This window comes from Bos indicus x Bos taurus, chromosome 6, assembly GCF_003369695.1.
Source record: "Bos indicus x Bos taurus breed Angus x Brahman F1 hybrid chromosome 6, Bos_hybrid_MaternalHap_v2.0, whole genome shotgun sequence".
NCBI lineage: Eukaryota > Metazoa > Chordata > Mammalia > Artiodactyla > Bovidae > Bos > Bos indicus x Bos taurus.
Window position 1 is genome coordinate 58,490,330 of NC_040081.1, and position 21,167 is coordinate 58,511,496.

The following is a 21,167-nucleotide window of genomic DNA, read 5'->3' on the forward strand; positions in this document are numbered from 1 at the left end:
AAATTCTGAAAGAGATGGGAATACCAGACCACCTAACCTGTGTCTTGAGAAACCTGTATGCAGATCAGGAAGCAACAGTTAGAACTGGACATGGAACAACAGACTGGTTCCAAATAGGAAAAGGAGTACTCAAGGCTGTATATTGTCACCCTGCTTATTTAACTTATATGCAAAGTACATTGTGAGAAACGCTGGGCTGGAAGAAGCACAAGCTGGAATCAAGATTGCTGGAGAAATATCAATAACCTCAGATATACAGATGACACCACCCTTATGGCAGAAAGTGAAGAGGAACTAAAAAGCCTCTTGATGAAAGTGAAAGAGGAGAGTGAAAAAGTGGGCTTAAAGCTCAACATTCAGAAAACTTAAGATCATGGCATCTGGTCCCATCACTTCATGGGAAATAGATGGGGAAACAGTGGAAACAGTATCTGACTTTCTTTTTCTGGGCTCCAAAATCACTACAGATGGTGACTGCAGCCATGAAATTAAAAGACGCTTGCTCCTTGGAATAAAAGTTATGACCAACCTAGACAGCATATTAAAAAGCAGAGACATTACTTTGTCAACAAAGGTCTGTCTAGTCAAAGCTAGGGTTTTTTCATTGATCATGTATGGATGTGAGAGTTGGACTATAAAGAAAGCTGCGCGCTGAAGAATTGATGCTTTTGAACCGTGGTGTTGGAAAAGACTCTTAAGAGTCACTTGGACTGCAAAGAGATCCAACCTGTCCATCCTAAAGGAGATCAGTCTTGGTGTTCATTGGAAGGAGTGACGTTGAAGCTGAAACTCCAGTAGTTGGCCACCTGATGCACAGAGCTGACTCATTGGAAAAGACCCTGATGCTGGCAAAGATTGAGGGCAGGAGGAGAAGGGGATGACAGAGGATGAGATGGTTGGATGGCATCACCAACTCAGTGGACATGGGTTTGGGTGGACTCCAGGAGTTCGTGATAGACAGGGAGGCCTGGTGTGCTGCGGTTCATGGGGTCGCAAAGAGTCAGACACGACTAAGCGACTGAACTGAACTGAGCTAAACTACTGAGAATTGGCTCTTTGTTTAGAGGAGTAGGTCTTTTTTTTTTTTTAACCTTAACTCCACTCTTCTTACCTCATAAAGAAAATAGAAGAGTTCTTTGGATCTTGTAATTCTTGATAACATGTAGACACCATCATTCCCCAAACTTTCCACGCTTAGGATTTTCAAAGCATTGCATCCACTCTTCAGCTCTTGTCCTTCCCTGGTTTCGGTGAAGTGTGTATCCCCCCTCCTTCTATGAAAGACAGCCTCTCACCTGGGCCCTGATACTGCCCTTTCATGTTTTCTCAGGAACTCTCACTGTTCAGTAGGAGCCCTTCATCTCGTGTATTTTCAACTTCCTTCCCCATGGCTAGATCCTTCCCATTATTAACTCAGGTTTATCCACTTTTAACAACAAAACAAAACTTCCCTCAGCCCACCAAATAATTCTTATCTCTCTCCACCTTTTTGTAGCCAGACTTCTTAGAGGAATGATTGATGCTCATTTTCTCCATTTCCTCACCTCGTGGTCTTGTCTCAACTGCTCAAACAAAGGACTCTCCCTAAAGTCATGAATGACCTCCATGTAGCTAAATTCAGTCATACTTTTCAGTCTTCATCTTACTTGATCCTCTTTTTTACTTTGGCTTCCATTGTGCTAAACTACCCTGCTTTCTTCCCTTCTGGCTGTTGCTTCTCAGCCCTCTTTGACAGACAGTCCTTTCCCACTTGACCTTCTAGTACCAGAGTCTGGTGTAAGCACTAGAGAGTAGAAGGAGATGAGGGCAGGGATACAGGCAAGGTTGAGATCATGCAGGTGCTTATTGGAACATATTAGAAATAGTATTGTCAGTGCTAATCCTATACTTTTATATGTCTAAGTTCATAAAATACTCAATGATAGCGAGCTTTTTATTTGCATAACTTCTTTCTGTTACTATTAAGGAGCAACAAGCATCGAAAAGTATGATCTTCGTACAAATATGTGGACTCCTGTAGCAACTATGAACGGGCGGAGGCTGCAGTTCGGTGTTGCAGTGTTAGATGACAAACTGTACGTGGTTGGAGGAAGAGATGGACTGAAGACTTTGAATACTGTAGAATGCTACAACCCTAAAACAAAAACTTGGAGTGTGATGCCTCCTATGTCTACACATAGGCATGGCCTTGGTGAGATAACTGCAGATTTGTTCATACTTTCACGTATAGGCCTGTATGGCATTTTCACAGTCTTTACCTGGCAAAAGATCAGTGTCGCAGCTGCTGAGCCAACAGCAGTCACCAGCATTCCCTCATGCTCCCTGTTATCTGAGAAGCAGAAGCAGAGAAAACAAGCATGTATATGTGCAGCCAGCACAAGTGAAAACATGAATATTTAAGAATTATGGTGTAGCACGACGGACTGACAAGCTACCATTTGACATGTGTGTTCTATGTTGACATTTAATGTTATCTAATTGAAATGCTTATTTAAAGATCTTTAGCATTATTTTTTTTTCATGTATATTCCTTTGTTTTTAAGCAGAAATGAATAAGATGCAGAAAAATTTTGAGGTAGCACAGAGAATGTCATGATAGAGACTCTTCATTCTTTAATTCAGTAATTCACTGAGCAAATATTGATTAGCATGTGCTGTGTGCCATGCTCTCTGTTCTGTAGATATATAAAGATGAGGAAGACAATGTCTTTATCTTCAAGAAACTGATGACTCATTCTGAAATGGACAGAAGAGAATTTAGGGATCTTGTATCAGATGACTTCTCTTTTCTCATAGAAAAAAATGGAAAGAATTGTTTGCTGAGAGTGAAGAGGTGGATATATTATAAAATTAGATGGGGCTTGAAATGTATGTATATCACCCAGATTTTGCTATATAACAAACCACTCCAAAGCGTAGAAGCTTAAACCAAGGATTGTTTATTTAGCTCATGAATCTGTGCATCAGCCTGGCAGTTCTTCTGGTCTGGGCTGACTTAGAAGATTTCCGCTGGGTTTTCTCATGAATCTGGAGTAGGCAGGCAGGCTAGTTGGTCGTTGATCTAGAATGGCCTCACTCACATGTACAGTGGTACACCGGCTCTCAGCCTAGGCAGCAGAGGCAATTGGGCCACATGCCTCTAATCATTCAGGCTAGCCCAGTATTATTCTCATGGTGGGAGTCACAGGGTTTCAAAAGCAGCAAGAGAAGGTAAGTCCCAGTGCACAAACATTTTTCAAGCTGCTTCTTGCCTCATGTTTGGTAGTATCCCATTGGCTAAATTAAGTCATGTGGGCAAGCCCTGATTCAAAAGGTAGAAAAATAGACTCCACTTCTTGATGGGAGGACCTACAGAATCCCATTGCAAATAGACATGTCTTCTGGGAGAGGGAGAATTTGTTACCATATTGTCAATTTATCAGAGTTTTGGAAAAGGCTTAAAATAGTTGCAATAAAGAATTTGATAGGTTATTATAAAAGATGAATGAGTTATAGTGAAGAGATAGTTGAGTTTAGATAAGATGGCTTTATACTATACCCAGTTTATTAATACTGAGCACCAGAGTAGAGATTGCCCAAAATGCCAATGAAAATTATCTAGGCATGAAGCTTGGTATGGTAATGGGAACAGCAAAAGATCAGAGAGACAAGGGATTCTTCTAGTTGCAATTAGCTTTCAATGAAAGATGATCTTAAGTTTCAAGTTAGATAAGGAAGTAAAACCAGGGAGTTGGGGCTAAGGTACTGAGAGAGGAGCTTAAAATTAACTACATGAAATTCAGCAAACAAAACAAATAGTAATCTTGAATCCATAAAATAACTATTGAGTTCAGTTCAGTTCAGTTGCTCAGTCATGTCCGACTCTTTGCGACCCCATAAATTGCAGCACGCCAGGCCTCCCTGTCCATCACCAACTCCCGGAGTTCACCCAAACTCATGTCCATCGAGTTGATGATGCCATCCAGCCATCTCATCCTCTGTCATCCCCTTCTCCTCCTGCCCCCAATCCCTCCCAGCATCAGTCTTTTCCAATGAGTCAACTCTTCACATGAGGTGGCCAAAGTATTGGAGTTTCAGCTTTAGCATCATTCCTTCCAAAGAACACCCAGGACTGATCTCCTTTAGAATGGACTGGTTGGATCTCCTTGCAGTCCAAGGGACTCTCAAGAGTCTTCTCCAACACCACAGTTCAAAAGCAGCAATTCTTCGGTGCTCAGCTTTCTTCACAGTCCAACTTTCACATCCATACATGACCACTGGAAAAACCATAGCCTTGACTAGATGGACCTTGTTGGTAACTATTACATAGGCACAAAGTGGGAAGATATATCTTAAAAGCAGCTTCAACGAGGCTTTTAAATTTGTGTTGAGCATAAAATCCAGGGTCAAAAGTATGATTCAGCTGCAAACGTTCCTCTATTATGGGGAAAAGAAAGTCAATTCTAACTTAATGTAATTTCTTACAGTATATAGAATGGGAATGGCCATTATCTACCTATGTCTTATACAGATGAGATTGTGCATGGGATACTATCATTAGTTCTAGGTACCATACAAAAGAGTTTATTGAACTGTAGCAAGTTCAAAGGAGAATGACCATATCATTCAAAGTGTCTTCTTTAAGCCTTTATTTCCATTTTATGTTCAGAACAGCTTTGTTCTTACTAATTTACCTTATAATAAACGTTATAAACATTATTTAAAATAATGTTTGAACTTACAGAAGAAATCTTAAGTAAATTTTAAATTTAAATTACTTAATTACACTCACACACATGTAAAAATATAAAATTGTCTATGTTTTATGTATATTTGGAGATAGATAGGTAATCTCCTATAGCTAGTACTGGTAGGACACAAATGAGTAGGATGGTATGTTGATTTGGTTCCTGCATGGACGGTGACTATTTATGTCATCTGGCTATCATTTCACAAAAATAGATGTCTTTGTATCACAATATTTGTATTTTGGCCTTCAGGTGATATGTATTTATATCTTACCGGACTATGGTCATGTCATACTCCTGCTGCTGTTGCTAAGTCACTTCCCAAAACCCTCCACTGGCTTTCCATCTCATTTAGAGTAGAATCCAAAGTCCTTACAATTGTCCCGACCACTACATGATCTGAGTCCACCCTTCCCCTCATCCACTACTCTCTCCCCCTTACTCACCAACTGGCCTCCTAGCTGTATATACCACAGACACACTGTGCCTCAGGGCCTTTGTATATACTAGTCCTTTTGTCTCACCTTCGCTTCTCCTAGATAACCTTCAAGCCTGGTTTCCTAACTTCATTCACATTTCTGTTCAAACATCAGTCTATCCGAGAGGTCTCCCTGATCCTCTCTACCTTTTTCCTTTATTCCCAAGTAAAATATTAGATCCGTCAGGGCAGAGCCCTTATCTGTTATGCTCCATTAAGTACCTGGCCCGTGGTAGAAGCTCAGTAGCTGTTGAATAAATGAACATATGAAGCTGACTTGGTTCTCTTGTGATGAATCAGACCAATATATTGTGGTATCAAATCTAACGAGCAAAATCTCATAATTTGAATTAAAGGAAGAAAGGAATGAAATTGCTGTTTTCAAATATATTGTAAATCCAAATTGTTGAAAAATGTTCTAAATATGGCAAAATTGTGCATATTGTATGCTTTTTAAATAACTTTCCCCTGTTGGGCCTCAAAATGCTGCCTCTAAAACTTTTAAGACCAGAATTACAGTGCTATTTCTCCCCCTTACCCACCCACCTATCTATCAAGAAGAGCTGTGTCCCTCATAAGCAATGTCTTTGTCATAAATATTTATCATCAATTTTTGCTCAGTTAAATTTGCTTCTTAAAGGTTCATTTTACTTAGATTTCAATGAAAGGTTTTTCAGTTTGCTTCTTTCCTGTCTCCTTGTAGGCGTGGCTGTACTGGAAGGTCCTATGTATGCAGTAGGAGGACATGATGGCTGGAGCTATCTGAATACAGTGGAGAGATGGGACCCTCAGGCTCGCCAGTGGAACTTTGTTGCTACCATGTCCACTCCCAGGAGCACAGTTGGTGTGGCTGTACTAAGTGGAAAGTAAGGATATATTTAAAGTTCCACTTAAATGTATCAAGCTATAGCATGTCCAACTTAAAAGATACATAGAAATCATGAGAGAAATACTTTGAATGATGTAAACAAACTTTTTAGTCTCTTTTTTATAATAGTTCTAAAAATAAATAGCTCAACATTAAGTTAGGGTTTTATTTTAATGTACAGATATTATAAATTTCTAGTTATTTTAAGTAAATTGTATATAAATATTCAATATAGTCAAAATCTGGTGGTTTATGTAACTGAAAAGTTTTTTTTTTTTTAATTATATAGTCTCACTCGTATTTCTCTAATTCCTTCCATCTCTTCTACTGATTTTTCCTTACTTAAATATGTGTGTGTTTTAGTCGCACAGTTGTGTCTGACTCTTTGCAACCCCATGGACTGTAGACTGTCAGGCTCCTCTGTCCATGGGATTTTCCAGGCAGGGATATTGGAATGGGTTGCCATTTCCTTCTCTGGGGGATCTTCCCAACCCAGGGACTGAACCCAGATCTCCTGCATTAGCAGGTGGAGTCTTTACCAGTGAGCTGTGGGGGAAGCCTTTCCTTCCTTAACACTTCTTTCTTATCTTGGTAAACTGCTGAATACTAGAATGCATTTAGAAAGACATGTTTCCTTGTTTCTTGTCTGCTCTAAATAAACATATTTGGATAGAGCCACCACTAATAGCTCTTGTTTACTCAAAGACTAAAACATATAGTATCTTTTCCAGGCCTTTCTTCCATAAAATGAAGACCTATATGGTTATTAAATAAAAGTTGTTTGTTACATAACTTTACTCATTTAAAATGCTTTATCATCATCTCCAGAAAGAGAAAAGAATAAAGGTTAAAATACAGAAACTTAAAATTATTTGTAGGATTGTTACTGATTATTAAAAGATTTAGATTTTATAGATGATAAAGTACAGGCAGATAGAGATTAAATAACTCGTCCAAAGTCACAGCTAGTAAGTGATAAGTGGTAGAACCAGGATTCAAACTCAGAGAGTCTGGCTCCAGAGTCCATTTTCTTAATTAGTGTCCTATACCACTTTTCACAAGGAAGACCCAGGAATTCACTGTGAAGAGTGTACAGTACCTGAAATCCTATTAAACTGTGCATGTGTATATGTGTTTTTAGTTATTGACATTTCTAGTTGTTGATTCCTTTTAACATTCTGTGATCTGTATTTATATAATTACTCTAACAAGTATTAGTTTAAGATGAGGACAGTTTACTATTAAGGCGGTAACATCAAAAAAAAGTTTTTAACATAAAATTTTAACAGGTTGAAGTTTCAAATAAATTTCAAATTCCATGCTATTAATATATTTTAAGTTTAAAACAATATACTGCTGCAACTATATTTTACTGTTTAAGATATGTTATGTTATTATTTAAGAACCAGTTTGAAACCTGGGTTTGATCCCTGGTCAGAAAGATCCCCTGGAGAAGGGAATGGCTACCTACTCCAGTATTCTTGCCTGGAGAATTCCATGGGCAGAGGAGCCTGGCAGGCTGTAGTCTGTGGAGTCACAAAGAGTCAGACATTACTGAGCGACTAACACTTCACTTGAGTGGCACAGGTATTACAAATAATGAATTAAAATTATGAAATATTTCTTTTAAATATGTATATCTACCCAAATATAAATACTTAAGAGTTTTAATGGGTAGAAATTTGATATAGTTCAAATGCTATTCTTTAAGAATTAAAAGATAGCTGAATATTAACTAAGGCATCCATAAATTCAAAATGTGTAAGCTTTTGTACATGCAGTAAGCTGAATTTATTATTTTACAAAAAACTGATAGAAAAATATCTACAAAGAGTTTCCCAGGTGAATAGTAAGTCTAAGAAGATTTTGTGCTGAATAAAAAACATTTATATGTCCAAATACTTAAAATATTTTACATATTTTAAGATCAGAGTAAAAATATTTTTAATTAGGGCTTCCCTGGTGGCTCAGTGGTAAAGAATTCACCTACCTGCCAATGCTGGAGACTTGGGTTCTATCCCTGGGCTGGGAAAATCCTACATGCCATAAGGCAACTAAGCCCGTGTGCCACAACTAGTGAGGCTATGCTCTAGGGCCTGTGAGCGATAACTCCTGAGCCCACACCCTAGAGCTGTGCTCTGCAACAAGAGCAGCCACCACAGTTAGCAGTACTCATACCACAACTAGAGAGTAACCCCTGCTCACTGCAATTAGAGAAAAGCTCACACACCAATGAAGACCTAGCACAACCAAAACTGAATAAATAAAATTATTTTTTAAAATAATATTTTTATTAGTGCAGTAGTAATAATATAATTAATAATAATCTTAGTGCAGTGTATTGATTGATAATGAATTTCTATTGGTTTATTAGGCAACGTTTAGAACATTAACATACCAATGAATATAAATATGATATTTTAATGTCCTAAACATTGTCTAGTAGATGAGTATATTTGAATCGATAGTTCTGTTCTCGTATTTCACTATTACAAATACATCCCAGATGACTGTTGACTGTACAACTGCTCATTAATGTAACTGTTGTCCGCTTCTCCTTCTTACTGAGTGACCACATGCAAGTTTCTTAATCTCCATGAATCCCAGTTTCTTTACCTGTGAAACAAGGATACAAATAGTTTGTCATAGGATCACTGTAATGATTAAATTAATACATGTAGAGTGCCTCACCTGTGGTAGTGCTCAGAGGTTAGTTTCTTTTATCACCAAGTCCTATCTTAGCTATTTAAGAAATGTCATGGTATATTTATATATCATCTTTTATCTGTTTTAAGACACACTTTAACATCTCTAAAATTGTGATGTACTCTACAATCAGTGGTAACTTGTCAGTTAGATGGCAGCTGTGAAAAAGTTATCTTTGCTCACGTGAGTTTATGTTTTCTTTTTTATGTATGTACAGAATGATATGTAATATATACAAATATATGATATATACATGTGCCATTTAATAGGTAGCACATCTTCGTTCTTAATGGCACATAGATTGACAGTATTTCTTATAACTGATGACACCCTGAATTCAATGAAATACCATAAGAATAACCTCTTTCTTTGTCCTATGCATAATAATAGGACTGTCTCTTATTTCCCATTCAATTTGTTCTTTTTATAGACTTTATGCAGTTGGTGGTCGTGATGGAAGTTCCTGTCTCAAGTCAGTAGAATGTTTTGATCCTCATACTAATAAGTGGACACTCTGTGCACAAATGTCAAAAAGGAGAGGGGGAGTAGGAGTCACTACCTGGAACGGATTGCTGTATGCCATCGGGGGACACGACGCACCTGCATCCAACTTGACTTCCAGGCTGTCGGACTGTGTGGAGAGGTATCTCCTGTGAAAGAAAGCTAGGAATGAATCAACAAACCTAAGCCTCTGACACTCCCACACAAATTAATAACTCTTGTTTTTGGTTTGTTTTTATTTTTTTAAATTTTAATTGGAGGCTAATTACTTTACAATATTGTGGTGGTTCTCTTGCCTGGAAAATCCCATGGACGGAGGAGCCTGGTAGGCTACAGTCCATGGGGTCGCTAAGAGTCGGACACAACTGAGTGACTTCACTTTCACTTTTCACTTTCATGCATTGGAGAAGGAAATGGCAACCCACTCCAGTGTTCTTTCCTGGAGAATCCCAGGGACGGGGGAGCCTGGTGGGCTGCCGTCTATGAGGTCGAACAGAGTCGGACACGACTGAAGCGACTTAGCAGCAGCAGTAGCATTGTGGTGGTTTTTGCCATACATTCACATGAATCAGCCATGGGTGTACATGTGTTCCTGATCCTGACCCTCCCTCCCACCTCCCTCCCCGTCCCATCCCCCCGGCTCATCCCAGTGCACCCTGAGCACCCTGCCTCATGCATCGAACCTGGACTGGCGATCTATTTCACATATGATAATATACATGTTTCAGTGCTGTTCTCTCAAATCATCCCACCCTCGCCTTCTCCAACTTGAGCACCCACAAACAAGGCAGTTCATTATGAGCTCTGTATATACTGGGTGGTTTGCTCAGGCCATCTCTTGATCTGTCTCCAGCAACCCCCTCAGAGTCTTCCCTCAGTGTTACCTTAGAATTGATTACATAATTCATTAATTGAATCCTTTGACAAACATTTACTGTGTACCTATTTTGTACTGGATATTGTACCTAGTAAGAAAAGGAGTCTGATGAATTTTACAGAGAATGAATTAGGAGCTGGAAGCAAATAAGCAAAAAGGAAAGGGACATTTCTGACATGTTTTGATATAAAATGAAGTAGTATGAAATAGTAAAAGAAAATAAAGGGCTAGTAAGACTTAAAACTTGAACAAGTTATCCATGTTCAAAACTCATATATGGGTCTAGGTAAAGAGCCTGACATCAACACAAGCTCTGGACAGTGGTTCAGCTGCACCCCCCACCCCCCCGCCCCCGCCCCCGCCCATCTTCTGTGTGATCCAGAGAATTGAAGGGATTTAGGAAGTAGATTTTGGAGAAGGCAATGGCAAGCCACTCTAGTACTCTTGCCTAGAAAAGCTCATGGACGGAGGAACTTGGTAGGCTGCAGTCCATGGGGTCACTACTAGTCGGACACAACTGAGCGACTTCACTTTCACTCTTCAGTTTCATGCATTGGAGACGGAAATGGCAACCCAGTCCAGTGTTCTTGCCTGGAGAATCCCAGGGACGGCAGAGCCTTTTGGGCTGCCGTCTATGGGGTTGCACAGAGTCGGACACGACTGACACGACTTAGCAGCAGCAGCAGGAAGTAAATTGAGTAGGAGTGTGTATGAACACATCAGAAAGGTATATGTTTCAAAACTGGAAGGCAGCCACTGTCACTGGAGAACACAGAATGACAGAAGTGGCAGGAAAGTAGTAGGGGGAGGTCGGGGCAGATCTTGTAGAGTCTTGAAGCCCTGTTAAGGATCTTGGATTTTAAAGAGCAATGAAAAGTTAACAAATATGTGTATGTGTGTGAATTATTTAATAAATTATAAATGACTAAAAGAAGGATAAAAAATGAAGGTTTGTAGATGACAGTGAGTGCTTTCTATAAAATAATAAGCAGAGTTGGTGTTTTTTGAGAAAGCAAGATAGTTAACACCTATGTTTCACCTGTGTCAGGAAGAAAATAATTCAGACTTTGCCTGCTGCATGTTAAAATCCAGGAAAGATATATGGAAGTGTTTAAACACTTTGTCCCATAAATTACAGGCCCACTATAGGACCGTACCCAGTGAAAAGCTGTTCATTAATACAAGAAGCATAGATAAGTCATTTGGAAGCAATATAAGTCATCTTAGCATGGTGTATCTGCTCTTAGACAATTTGGGAGCAGTTCTAGTTAACGTACTTCATGAAAAGGACAAGAAACTCTAAAAATGAGCAGTTAACAGTGATTGAGGGGAATTCCCTGGTTGTCCAGTGGTTAGGACTCCAAGCTTCCATTGTGAGGGGTATAGGTTTCGATCCCAGCACCACCACCACCACCCCCCAAAAAAAACATAAAAAGCAACAAAAACCTGCAGTTGAGGCTGTTAGTCATCTTACATAGAGCACCCATCTTATGCAGAGCTTCATGAATTGATTTCTTCAGATTTGCAGTAGGCAATCTAAAACCCTAAAGCAGTTTTAAACATTCACATGAGCTCTTTTGGACTAGTTTAAATGTTACACATCTGTAAAATAATTCTGTTGTAATTTATAAGTTTTCAGGAAAATACTGATTTTTTTCTCTAAAATGTGTTCATTATGTAATAGATAATAAGACATAAAATAGGATTAAAGGACAGAAGGATTTTATGTAAAGTGTTGTGAGAATAATGTCAGCTCCATTTCTAAAATTTCCTTTCAGATATGATCCTAAAACAGATATGTGGACTGCAGTGGCTTCTATGAGCATCAGCAGAGATGCTGTGGGGGTCTGTTTACTTGGTGATAAATTATACGCTGTTGGAGGGTATGATGGACAGACTTATCTTAATACAGTGGAGGCTTATGATCCCCAGACAAATGAGTGGACCCAGGTATGGCATTTCATGTTTCATTATTACACTTACTGTATTTTTGTTAAAAACAATTCTTTTGGTAAAACAGACCCTAATTATGTCCAGTATCAAAATACATAGCATAAGCAAGATAAAGTCATCTCTTAATTAAATATAAGAAAACAGAGGGAGTGTTTAATTTTATAGTATAGTTAAAATTCAAAATTACCTTTAAAGTGTGAGTTAATACTCAGAGAAATTATTAATTGTAAGAAAACATTATTAATGTAAGAAAACATTAAATAAATGTCACTAAAGTGGAAATACGCAGGCTATCTTGAGGAAGTGGGGCTGGTTATAAGACTCCATGATTGAGAAGAGTAGGAATTCTTGGAGAGGAAGGTTGGAATCAGGATGGAGGTCTGTAATGGTTAGCCTAAAGAGTTTGATAGTGAGAATCCAGTGGAGACTTTTAACTGAGAGAGCAATGCAGTAATAGAAAATCCACATGTCAGAAGCTGGGGCCAAGGTAAATTGGGTTGGGGCAGGGTAAGTGAAGGCTGGGTGAAAGGACATTTAGAAGGTTGCTTCATTTATACGGAGAAGGCAATGGCACCCAACTCCAGTACTCTTGCCTGGAAAATCCCATGGACGGAGGAGCCTGGTAGGCTGCAGTCCATGAGGTCGCTAAGAGTCAGATACGACTGAGCGACTTCACTTTCACTTTTCACTTTCATGCATTGGAGAAGGAAATGGCAACCCACTCCAGTGTTCTTGCCTGGAGAATCCCAGGGACGGGGGAGCCTGGCGGGCTGCCGTCTATGGGGTCGCACAGAGTCAGGCACGACTGAAGCGACTTAGCAGCAGCAGCAGGTTGTCTAGAGAGGTGCAGCTTCTGGAGAAAACAGCAAAAGAATGATCAGAGAGTATCTTAGTAGATAGTGAAATAGAGCATTAAAATAAAGGAGAGAAGATTTCAATAACATAAAAGAATGAAGAAGATTTGTCATTCATGAAGTTGTCAGGACCTTTGAGAGTGTGATAGAAGCAGAAGCCACCAGAAGATTAAAAGGAAATGTGGAAGCTAGAGCGGCATACAATTTTAAAATAATGATAATGATAGAAAGTTAACACTTAATACATTTTATGTACCTGGCTCTGTTCTAAGCACTTCACATTAAAGAATCTTCCCAACAACTCTATGAGGTAAGTACTATTATCTCCTCACTGTATTGGATGAGGTGTCTAAATAGCTGACTCAGTGTCACACAGCAGGTAAATGGTGGGAGTTAAATTTTGAGCCTAGAATCTTTTTCACAATTAAAGATGAAGACAGGAGAGTTGACAGAAAGCAAAGTTGAAGGCATTTTTCTGAAAAGAAGGACAGAAAACAGAATTGAGGGCAAAGGCAGGAGGAAAGTTTTTATCCTCAGACTGGAGGAAAGGTTTTATCCTCCAAAACTGGAGGGGAAGATGAGAATATGAGGATTGAAAGATAGAAAGTATTTTCAGGTGAAGAGAATGGTAGGTAAAGAGACTTAGATTGTATAACCTTGATCTTATTTCTTAAATAAGTGAGATCACTTGGTGAAGGGGAGAAGGCATAATTTGAGGACTTGAGTTAGAGCTACAGAATTTCATTAGAAACTACCATCAGCCTCCTACCATGGCAGAAGAAGTTGTGAAAGATAATTGAGGAACCCAAGAAGAGAAAGAAGACTCTCTTTTCCTGAAATGTATTTCATTTAAGCCCTTAGGCCAGTTATAAGGAAATCTATTTCAAACTTGCTATTACAGATAATTAATACTTTATGCTGAATCACTCTGTATCAGAATTCATAATCTGTGACCATACAGCCCTTTGCTTTACATGCCATCTCCATTACTTTTTAAAATTTTTTTATTGAAGAACAATTAGTATACAATATTATATAAGTTACAAGTGTACAATATAGTGATTAACAATTTAAAGATGACTGTATTCCTTGTGTTGTACAGTGTGTCTTTGTGGCTTATTTTATACATGTGTTTGCTCAGTCGTGTCTGACTCTGTTATCCCATGGATTGTAGACTGCCAGATTCCTCTGTCCATGGAATTTTCCAGGCAAAAGTACTGGAGTGGGTTGCCATTTCCTCCTCCAGGGGATCCCACCCAGGGATCAGTCAAACCCACTTCTCTTGGGTCTTCTGCATTGGCAGCCAGAATCTTTACCACTGTGCCACCTGGGAAGCCCCGTTTTATACGCAGTTGTTTGTAACTCTTAATTCTCTACCTCTGTTTTGCTCCTCCACTCTCTCCAGTGGTAACCACTAGTTCTCTAGATCCATGAGTCTGTTTTATTGTTGTTGTTGTTGTTATATTCACTAGTTTGTTGCATTATTTAGATTCCACATATAAGTGATTTTAAAGCTCCCAAATGTGAACTTATAACCATAGTATCTGAAAAATAAATGTTTTCCATTCGATGGTCCTACAAATGGACAGGAGGACATTTATTTGCATAGGAAATGAAATATGATTATGAAGTCTTAAGCTACCACTCACCCCACTACCAGCATTGACCCAAAACAGGTGACCACATTGCGTTTAGTAAATTTTCAAAGCTAAACTTTCTAGCTGGTTATCATGACAACATCGACTGTTCACAGGGTAGAGACAGTGTCTTGAGTGTTTTGAGAAAAACTACTAATTACAGACATTGTGATTTAAATGACTTGGAGGTTACTTCTAGAATACTGTAAGTAAATATGGTTTTAAAATAGGTTATTTAATCAAAAAGATGTAACAGTGATGAAAACAACTGATTCAGGTGGAAAACAACCATGAATTCACTCACGTTGAAGTCAGGTGTATCCTTAATTGGTCAGGAGAGGAGAGTCAAAATGACTAGAAGGTCATTTTGATATCATGTACAGGTGGCACAGTGGTAAAGAATCTGCCTGCCAAGCAGGAGACCTGGGTTACCATCCCCAGATTGGGAAGATCTCCTGGAGAAGGGAATTGCAACCCATTTAACTGTTCCTCCCAGGATAATCCTAAAGACAGAGGAACCTGGCAGGCTATGATGTTACAAAGAGACATGACTGAGAAACTAACCCCCACCACCATTTGACAAAAACACTTTACGACATATCCGTACATGCATAGGTACAAAACAAAACCCTTTCCAAATGCTTAATGTTTTAATTCTGTTAGCTCAAATGCATAGATTCTTACTGGGCTCAAAGTAGTCTTTATTTTAAAACTCTTCTTGTCTACACTTATCTCCACTATGAATTACTCCAGTGTCTAGAGTACTTTTGGGGGAAAAAAAAAAAAGACAATAAGTGAAATATTTAAGAATTATTGCTTATTCAGAAGATTATACTTTCTCCCAAGTGGCTCATATTTCTGTCTCACTGTTCTCACGGGTGTAGAGTTTATTCACCAGGTTTGTTTTCACTCCCAAGAAGCTGGGTGGATGATATGTGTTATTTATTCACTCTGCTAACAAGTAGTAGAATGAGTTTAGACTTTTCAGCCATGCTGAGAAGGTCATCAATAACTGTGAAGTCAGTGGTTCCTCCAGAGTAAGCAGATCCCAGGCAGCAGTGTATTTTGTGTACTCTCTGAGACAGCAAAGTAACGGCAGCTCTGGATAATACTTGGTATTTTCTCCATGTTGGTCACAAAGTTACTCTAAGTGTTCAACCTTGTCTCACATCCATATTGTACATAATTTTGGCCAAAATAGTGTTTCACATAGACCAGTTCCTGATCTGTCTTTAAAAGTCATCTTTAAAGAGAAGTGAATGCTACATTGTGTTATATACCCAAAACGATTTAGTCCGTGAAGCTTTGGCATCAGGAAAGAGGATCTCGTTTAAGAAAAGAGCCAGCAGAAGAGCTCGGACAGTAGGGTTTGGGCAGCAGCTCTTTGGCAACCACTGTGAGCAAACTGTTTCAATATTTCATTGACTGTTGTAGTATTATCAACATTTTTACCCACAATCCCAACACAAGTCTTTTTGGTTTTTTGTTTGTTTTTTTAGGTTGCTCCACTGTGCCTTGGAAGAGCTGGAGCTTGCGTTGTGACTGTGAAACTATAACTTAGTGCTTGTTTTTCTAAATGAAAATATCTTCTTCCTTTATGAATTTAGTATAATTATTCTGCTATCAATGGATATGTTTTTAGTAAATTTGCAACGCCACATTCCTGGGCACAAAGTGCCTGATCTCTAAATGAAGATGTTAAAACACGGAAGGAAAGAACAGAAGAACCAGGATTAAAAACTTTCACTTCTTAGGAGATTAAAACTGTGTCTGGTGGATTGTGAATGTATGTTCCTGATATATAGAATATGATGACAAATGCACTGCTCCTAACACAACCCAGGGTTAATTGGGAATTTCATTTCTTTTAATAATCAAAAACATTTTACTGAATACTATTATCCAGATTTCTTTTATTATAGTGCAAATACATCTGATAAAACTTCTAATGTATTGCTTTGTAACTTTACCATACATGAGTTGTAGTAATTTTTATTCATTTGTTTGCTTAACCACAACCACTATTTTAATGATATACTAAAGACTATGCATTTAGTTTTTTTTAGGAATAGCTGAATTTTCTGTGCTTTGGTTGTAGAGTTTTATTTCTAAAATTTCTAAGTGAATCAATTTAATGAACATTAAAGAGTTAGAACAATGACCAAATAAAAGCTTGTTTTGATCTTTGGGATCTATTTAAATATTCATTCCATCTAGATTCATCAAGAACTCTATATTATGATATTCTTCCTTTGGAACTGAAACAAGGTGTTTTACATTAAATTCAAGATATGCACATTTTGTGGAGAAAATAAATGCTATATACCCTCTAAGGTTCTTTCACCTAAGTAGCATTTAATTATATGGATTTGTTTTCTTTTATATTATTAAAAATGTTCTGATTTTGTCTTTTTGTATCAAAGAACTGTTTGGATATTCCTATGTTCTCAAGTCTGTGTTTGCCTCTCCTGCCTTGTGTCTTATCTTTTGCCAGAATTAGTAATCCTTTGTGCGTCTTTGTAATCAAACAGTTTGGAGGGGATGGGCTTACTGAATGTTTGGCGAATGAGTTTAAAGTATTTATTACCCCAAATTTTGTACATTTGTAAACTCTTAATTACACATGTGAATGTTAATACTGTCAGTGAATTATTTATTGTTTGCACAAGTGCACTGGGCAGTATTTTATGATAAATTCTTTAGGGTATAAGTCATTAACATATCTTAATATAAAAAGAGTATAAACTAAATTCTCACCTTTTAAAAGTTCATATTGTGGTTAATGTGTTTTTACATTCTGTATCAGTGTAGCCTTTATTTTGGTTGCTTCCTTTAAAAATTGAGCTTTTTTTTTTTTTTTGAGCTGATTTTGAATACTCATGAAATTTTTCTACCTTTGAAGTCAACAAACTTAGGACTTTTATTCTCAAAGAAAATTCCATGGGCATTTTACTGGTGTGGGTACTAAGAAAATAGCAGTGATCATGACAAATATATTATTATTTCATATATTCATTGTAGTGTGTATATGAATTCAGATATTTTCCTCACAAGATGGGGTCAGCTGTAGAGTATATTTATTTAGGGTAAGAGAGAGAAGAGGAAAAAGGTATAAGAAACAAAGCAAAAATTTCAGAAGTAGAAATGTGTTAGTACATCATCCCTTCATGTGGAGGCTTAGGCCTGGATTTGAAAGGAAAGTGCTTATCCTTTTGTTTACTTCTCATCTCCATTCATCATTCACTGTCTCCTTCCCTGTGTCTGCAGTGGAGTCAGACTCACCTTAAAGGTAAGGAACCGATTCTTGTCCCTGAGGATCTTCCTTTCTTTTATGGGATTCATTAGAACAGTTACTTTGATTTTCTGTCCCCCTGGAGGGTCTTTCTAATGGAGTTTTGTAGTCAATAGGACCTGCTGTCCTGGATACAAATGAAGAAAACTGATTTCTTTTCTAGTGACAGAGCATTTGCCAAAACATTTATTCTTCTCTTAGACTGGGATCTTGTAAATCTAGAGGAAAATATGGCCCTTCCTTGTGTGCATCATCCAAGACTGCTGTCTTAACTTTTACTATTAGCTTCTCCATTATCCCAATGAACATCTCATCCAGCTGCTCTTAATTTTAGCCCCAGTTAATGACCACCTTATGAAAATTAAGAATATCTGTGAACTATTGAATCCTTATGAATTAGGATCCAAGCTTTTTGCATGCATTAATGTACTTAATTGTTCTCCTTTTATTATTCTCCTTACTCAGATGAGGAAACTGGAGCGTGGAGAGTTTAACCCCAAGATTATATATAGCAAGTTAGTGGCAGAGTAGGGATTCAGGTGTAGAAGTCTGGCTCAGGAGTCCATGCTGTTACCACTCCTGCTTCTAGGTAGAAAAGAAGTTTCATTTCATGTGAGAAATCATTAATTTAAAAAAACTTTATTTTAAGTAAATCATTTATTTTGATTTAAAAGAATGTTAATGCTTTAGAAGTAAAATTTATCAGTTATACTCTTACCAGAAATTTTTGGTTCCTTAATATTGGGGGGATATTTTATTTAAATAAAATTCGTATGGAATTTTATATACATTTTGCTTTAGAAAAGTAAATGTAAGTAAACATACTTCCAGGTTTTATGAACATTAGATAAATTTCATGGTATTTTGGATGGCTCAATCATAAACAAATCAAAAATACGCTTTATGGGACTTCTCTGTTGGTCCAGTGGCTAGGACTCCACACTCCCAATACAGGGGGCCCAGCTTCAGTCCCTGGTTGGGGTACTGGATCCCACCTACCACAACTAAAGATCCTGAATGCTGCAATGAAGATCAAAGATCTCGCATTTCACAACTAAGACTCGGCACAGCCAAATAAATAAGTAATGATTTTTTTAAAAATGTTTTATGGCCAACAAATAGATAATCTGTATGAAATAGACAAATTTCTGGAAATACACAAATCACTAAAACTGATTTAAGAAGAAATAAATCTAAACAAATCTAACAAGAATTGACTCAATCATCAAAACCTCTCAACAAAAAAAGTTCAGAACCAGAATTTGGTAGACTTCACAAGTTTATAAGACCAGCATTACCTTGATACCTAAGCCAGGCAAAAGCACATTTTATACCATGACAAACTAAGAATTTATTGCAAAAATATAGGGGTGGTTCAAATACAAAAATCAAACTAGAATTTGGTAGACTTCACAAGTTTATAAGACCAGCATTACCTTGATACTTAAGCCAGGCAAAAGCAGATTTTATACCATGATGAACTAAGAATGTATTGCAAAAATATAGGGGTGGTTCAAATACAAAAATCAATCCATCAATGTAATTTACCACTTAATAGAATGAAGAGAACTCAGCTAGTCAGTGACATGAAAATAAAGCTCTTCATTATTTAAAGAAAAGATAACATTAGCATCTCAGTTGATAAAGCATTTGACAGGAATCAATACCCTTTAATGATAAAAGCACTCAGCAAACTTGGAAGAGAATGAAATTTCCTCACCCTGTTAAAAAACATTCATGAAAAACCCACAGTTAACCACACAATAAATGATAAAAGATTAAAAGATTTTCCTCCAACATCGGGAAAATGTCCACTCCCACCATTCCTAGTCAACATTGTACAAGAAGTTCTAGCCAAAGCAGTTAGGCAAGAAAGAAAAGGAATTAGCAATTAGGAAGAAGTAAAACTCCATTTGCAACTGTTTTGATCCTATATATTAAAAATCCTAAAGAAAACACACGCATAACTATTAGAGCTATCATTAATGTTACAAGGTCAACACACAAATGTTAGCTGATTTCTATATACTGCCCAAAAGTGAGAAAACCTTTTCATTTATAAAACTTGGGAATAAATCTAACAAAGGAGGTATAAGGCTTGTACACTGAAAAGTACAAAATATTGCTGAAATGAAGACCTGCTGCTAAGTCGCTTCAGTCGTGTCCGACTCTGTGCGACCACATAGACGGCAGCCCACCTGTGCGACCACATAGACGGCAGCCCACCAGGCTCCCCTGTCCCTGGGATTCTCCAGGCAAGAACACTGGAGTGGGTTGCCATGTGCTTCTCCAATGCATGAAAGTGAAAAGTGAAAGAGAAGTCGCTCAGTCGTGTCCAACTCCTAGGGAACCCATGGACTGCAGCCTACTCCTCCGTCCATGGGATTTTCCAGGCAAGAGTACTGGAGTGGGGTGCCATTGCCTTCTCCAATGAAGACCTAAGTAAGTGGAAAGACATGTTCATAAATTGGAAGACTTAAGATGGCAATACTCCACAAATTAATCTATAGATCCAATGCAATCCCTGTCAAAAATCTAACAGCCTTTTTTGCAGAAATGGAAAAGCCAATTTTAAAATTCCTGTAAAATTTCAAGGGACCCAAAAGAGCCAAAACAAGTGTGAAAAAGAATAGCAAAGTTGAAGGACTTTCTTATATCAAAATTCATGGAAACAGTGTGGTACTGTTATAAGGATAAACATACAGACCAAAAGCATAAAATAGAAAGTCCAGAAATAAACTATAGTCAATATCTTATGGTCAGTTGATTTTCAGTAGGAGTGCTAAGACCATTCAATGCAGGAAACAGTCTCTTCAACAAATGGTGCCAGATGCATGCATGCATGCTGTCATACCCAATTCTTTGTGACCCTATGGACTGTAGCTCACCAGGCTCCTCTGTCCCTGGGATCTCCCAGGCAAGAATACTGGAGTGGGTTGCCATATCTTTCTCCAGGGGATCTTCCCAACGCAGAGACTGAATCTTGAGTTTCCTGCATTGCAGGAGAAATTATATAGCAAAGAAAATGGTAAACCAAGGTGGGGCTTCCAACATCAAGAAAGTTATTGAAAGAAGACAGAGGATGAATAACTGAGTCTCTGGGCCTGAAGACAAGCAGAGCATCTCTTAGGTTTTGAAGTATTTAAATGTAATTAGGCTGAATCTCATGTTTTATTAAATTTCTTCAGACTTGTTTACTGAAATGTAGGAAGGTTGAGTCATCTTGATTGTGTGGCAGATATGTGCTAAGCATGTCATATATATGTTGATACAT

At 37.9% G+C, this 21,167-nt stretch overlaps 1 protein-coding gene across 3 annotated transcripts in view; it reads left to right on the forward strand.

Moving 5' to 3' along the window:
- The window catches only part of KLHL5 (kelch like family member 5), a 93,269-nt gene extending 75,918 nt beyond the window's left edge, over window positions 1–17,351 (forward strand). For all 3 annotated transcript variants that reach the window (XM_027544282.1, XM_027544283.1, XM_027544284.1), the window contains 5 exons: window positions 1,967–2,191; window positions 5,909–6,071; window positions 9,210–9,422; window positions 11,936–12,107; window positions 16,101–17,351. In XM_027544282.1, the coding sequence (XP_027400083.1) occupies window positions 1,967–2,191; window positions 5,909–6,071; window positions 9,210–9,422; window positions 11,936–12,107; window positions 16,101–16,157 (830 nt within the window). In that variant the 3' untranslated portion in view covers window positions 16,158–17,351. The remainder of the gene's footprint in view (window positions 1–1,966; window positions 2,192–5,908; window positions 6,072–9,209; window positions 9,423–11,935; window positions 12,108–16,100) is intronic.
- Window positions 17,352–21,167: the final 3,816 nt, after the last annotated feature.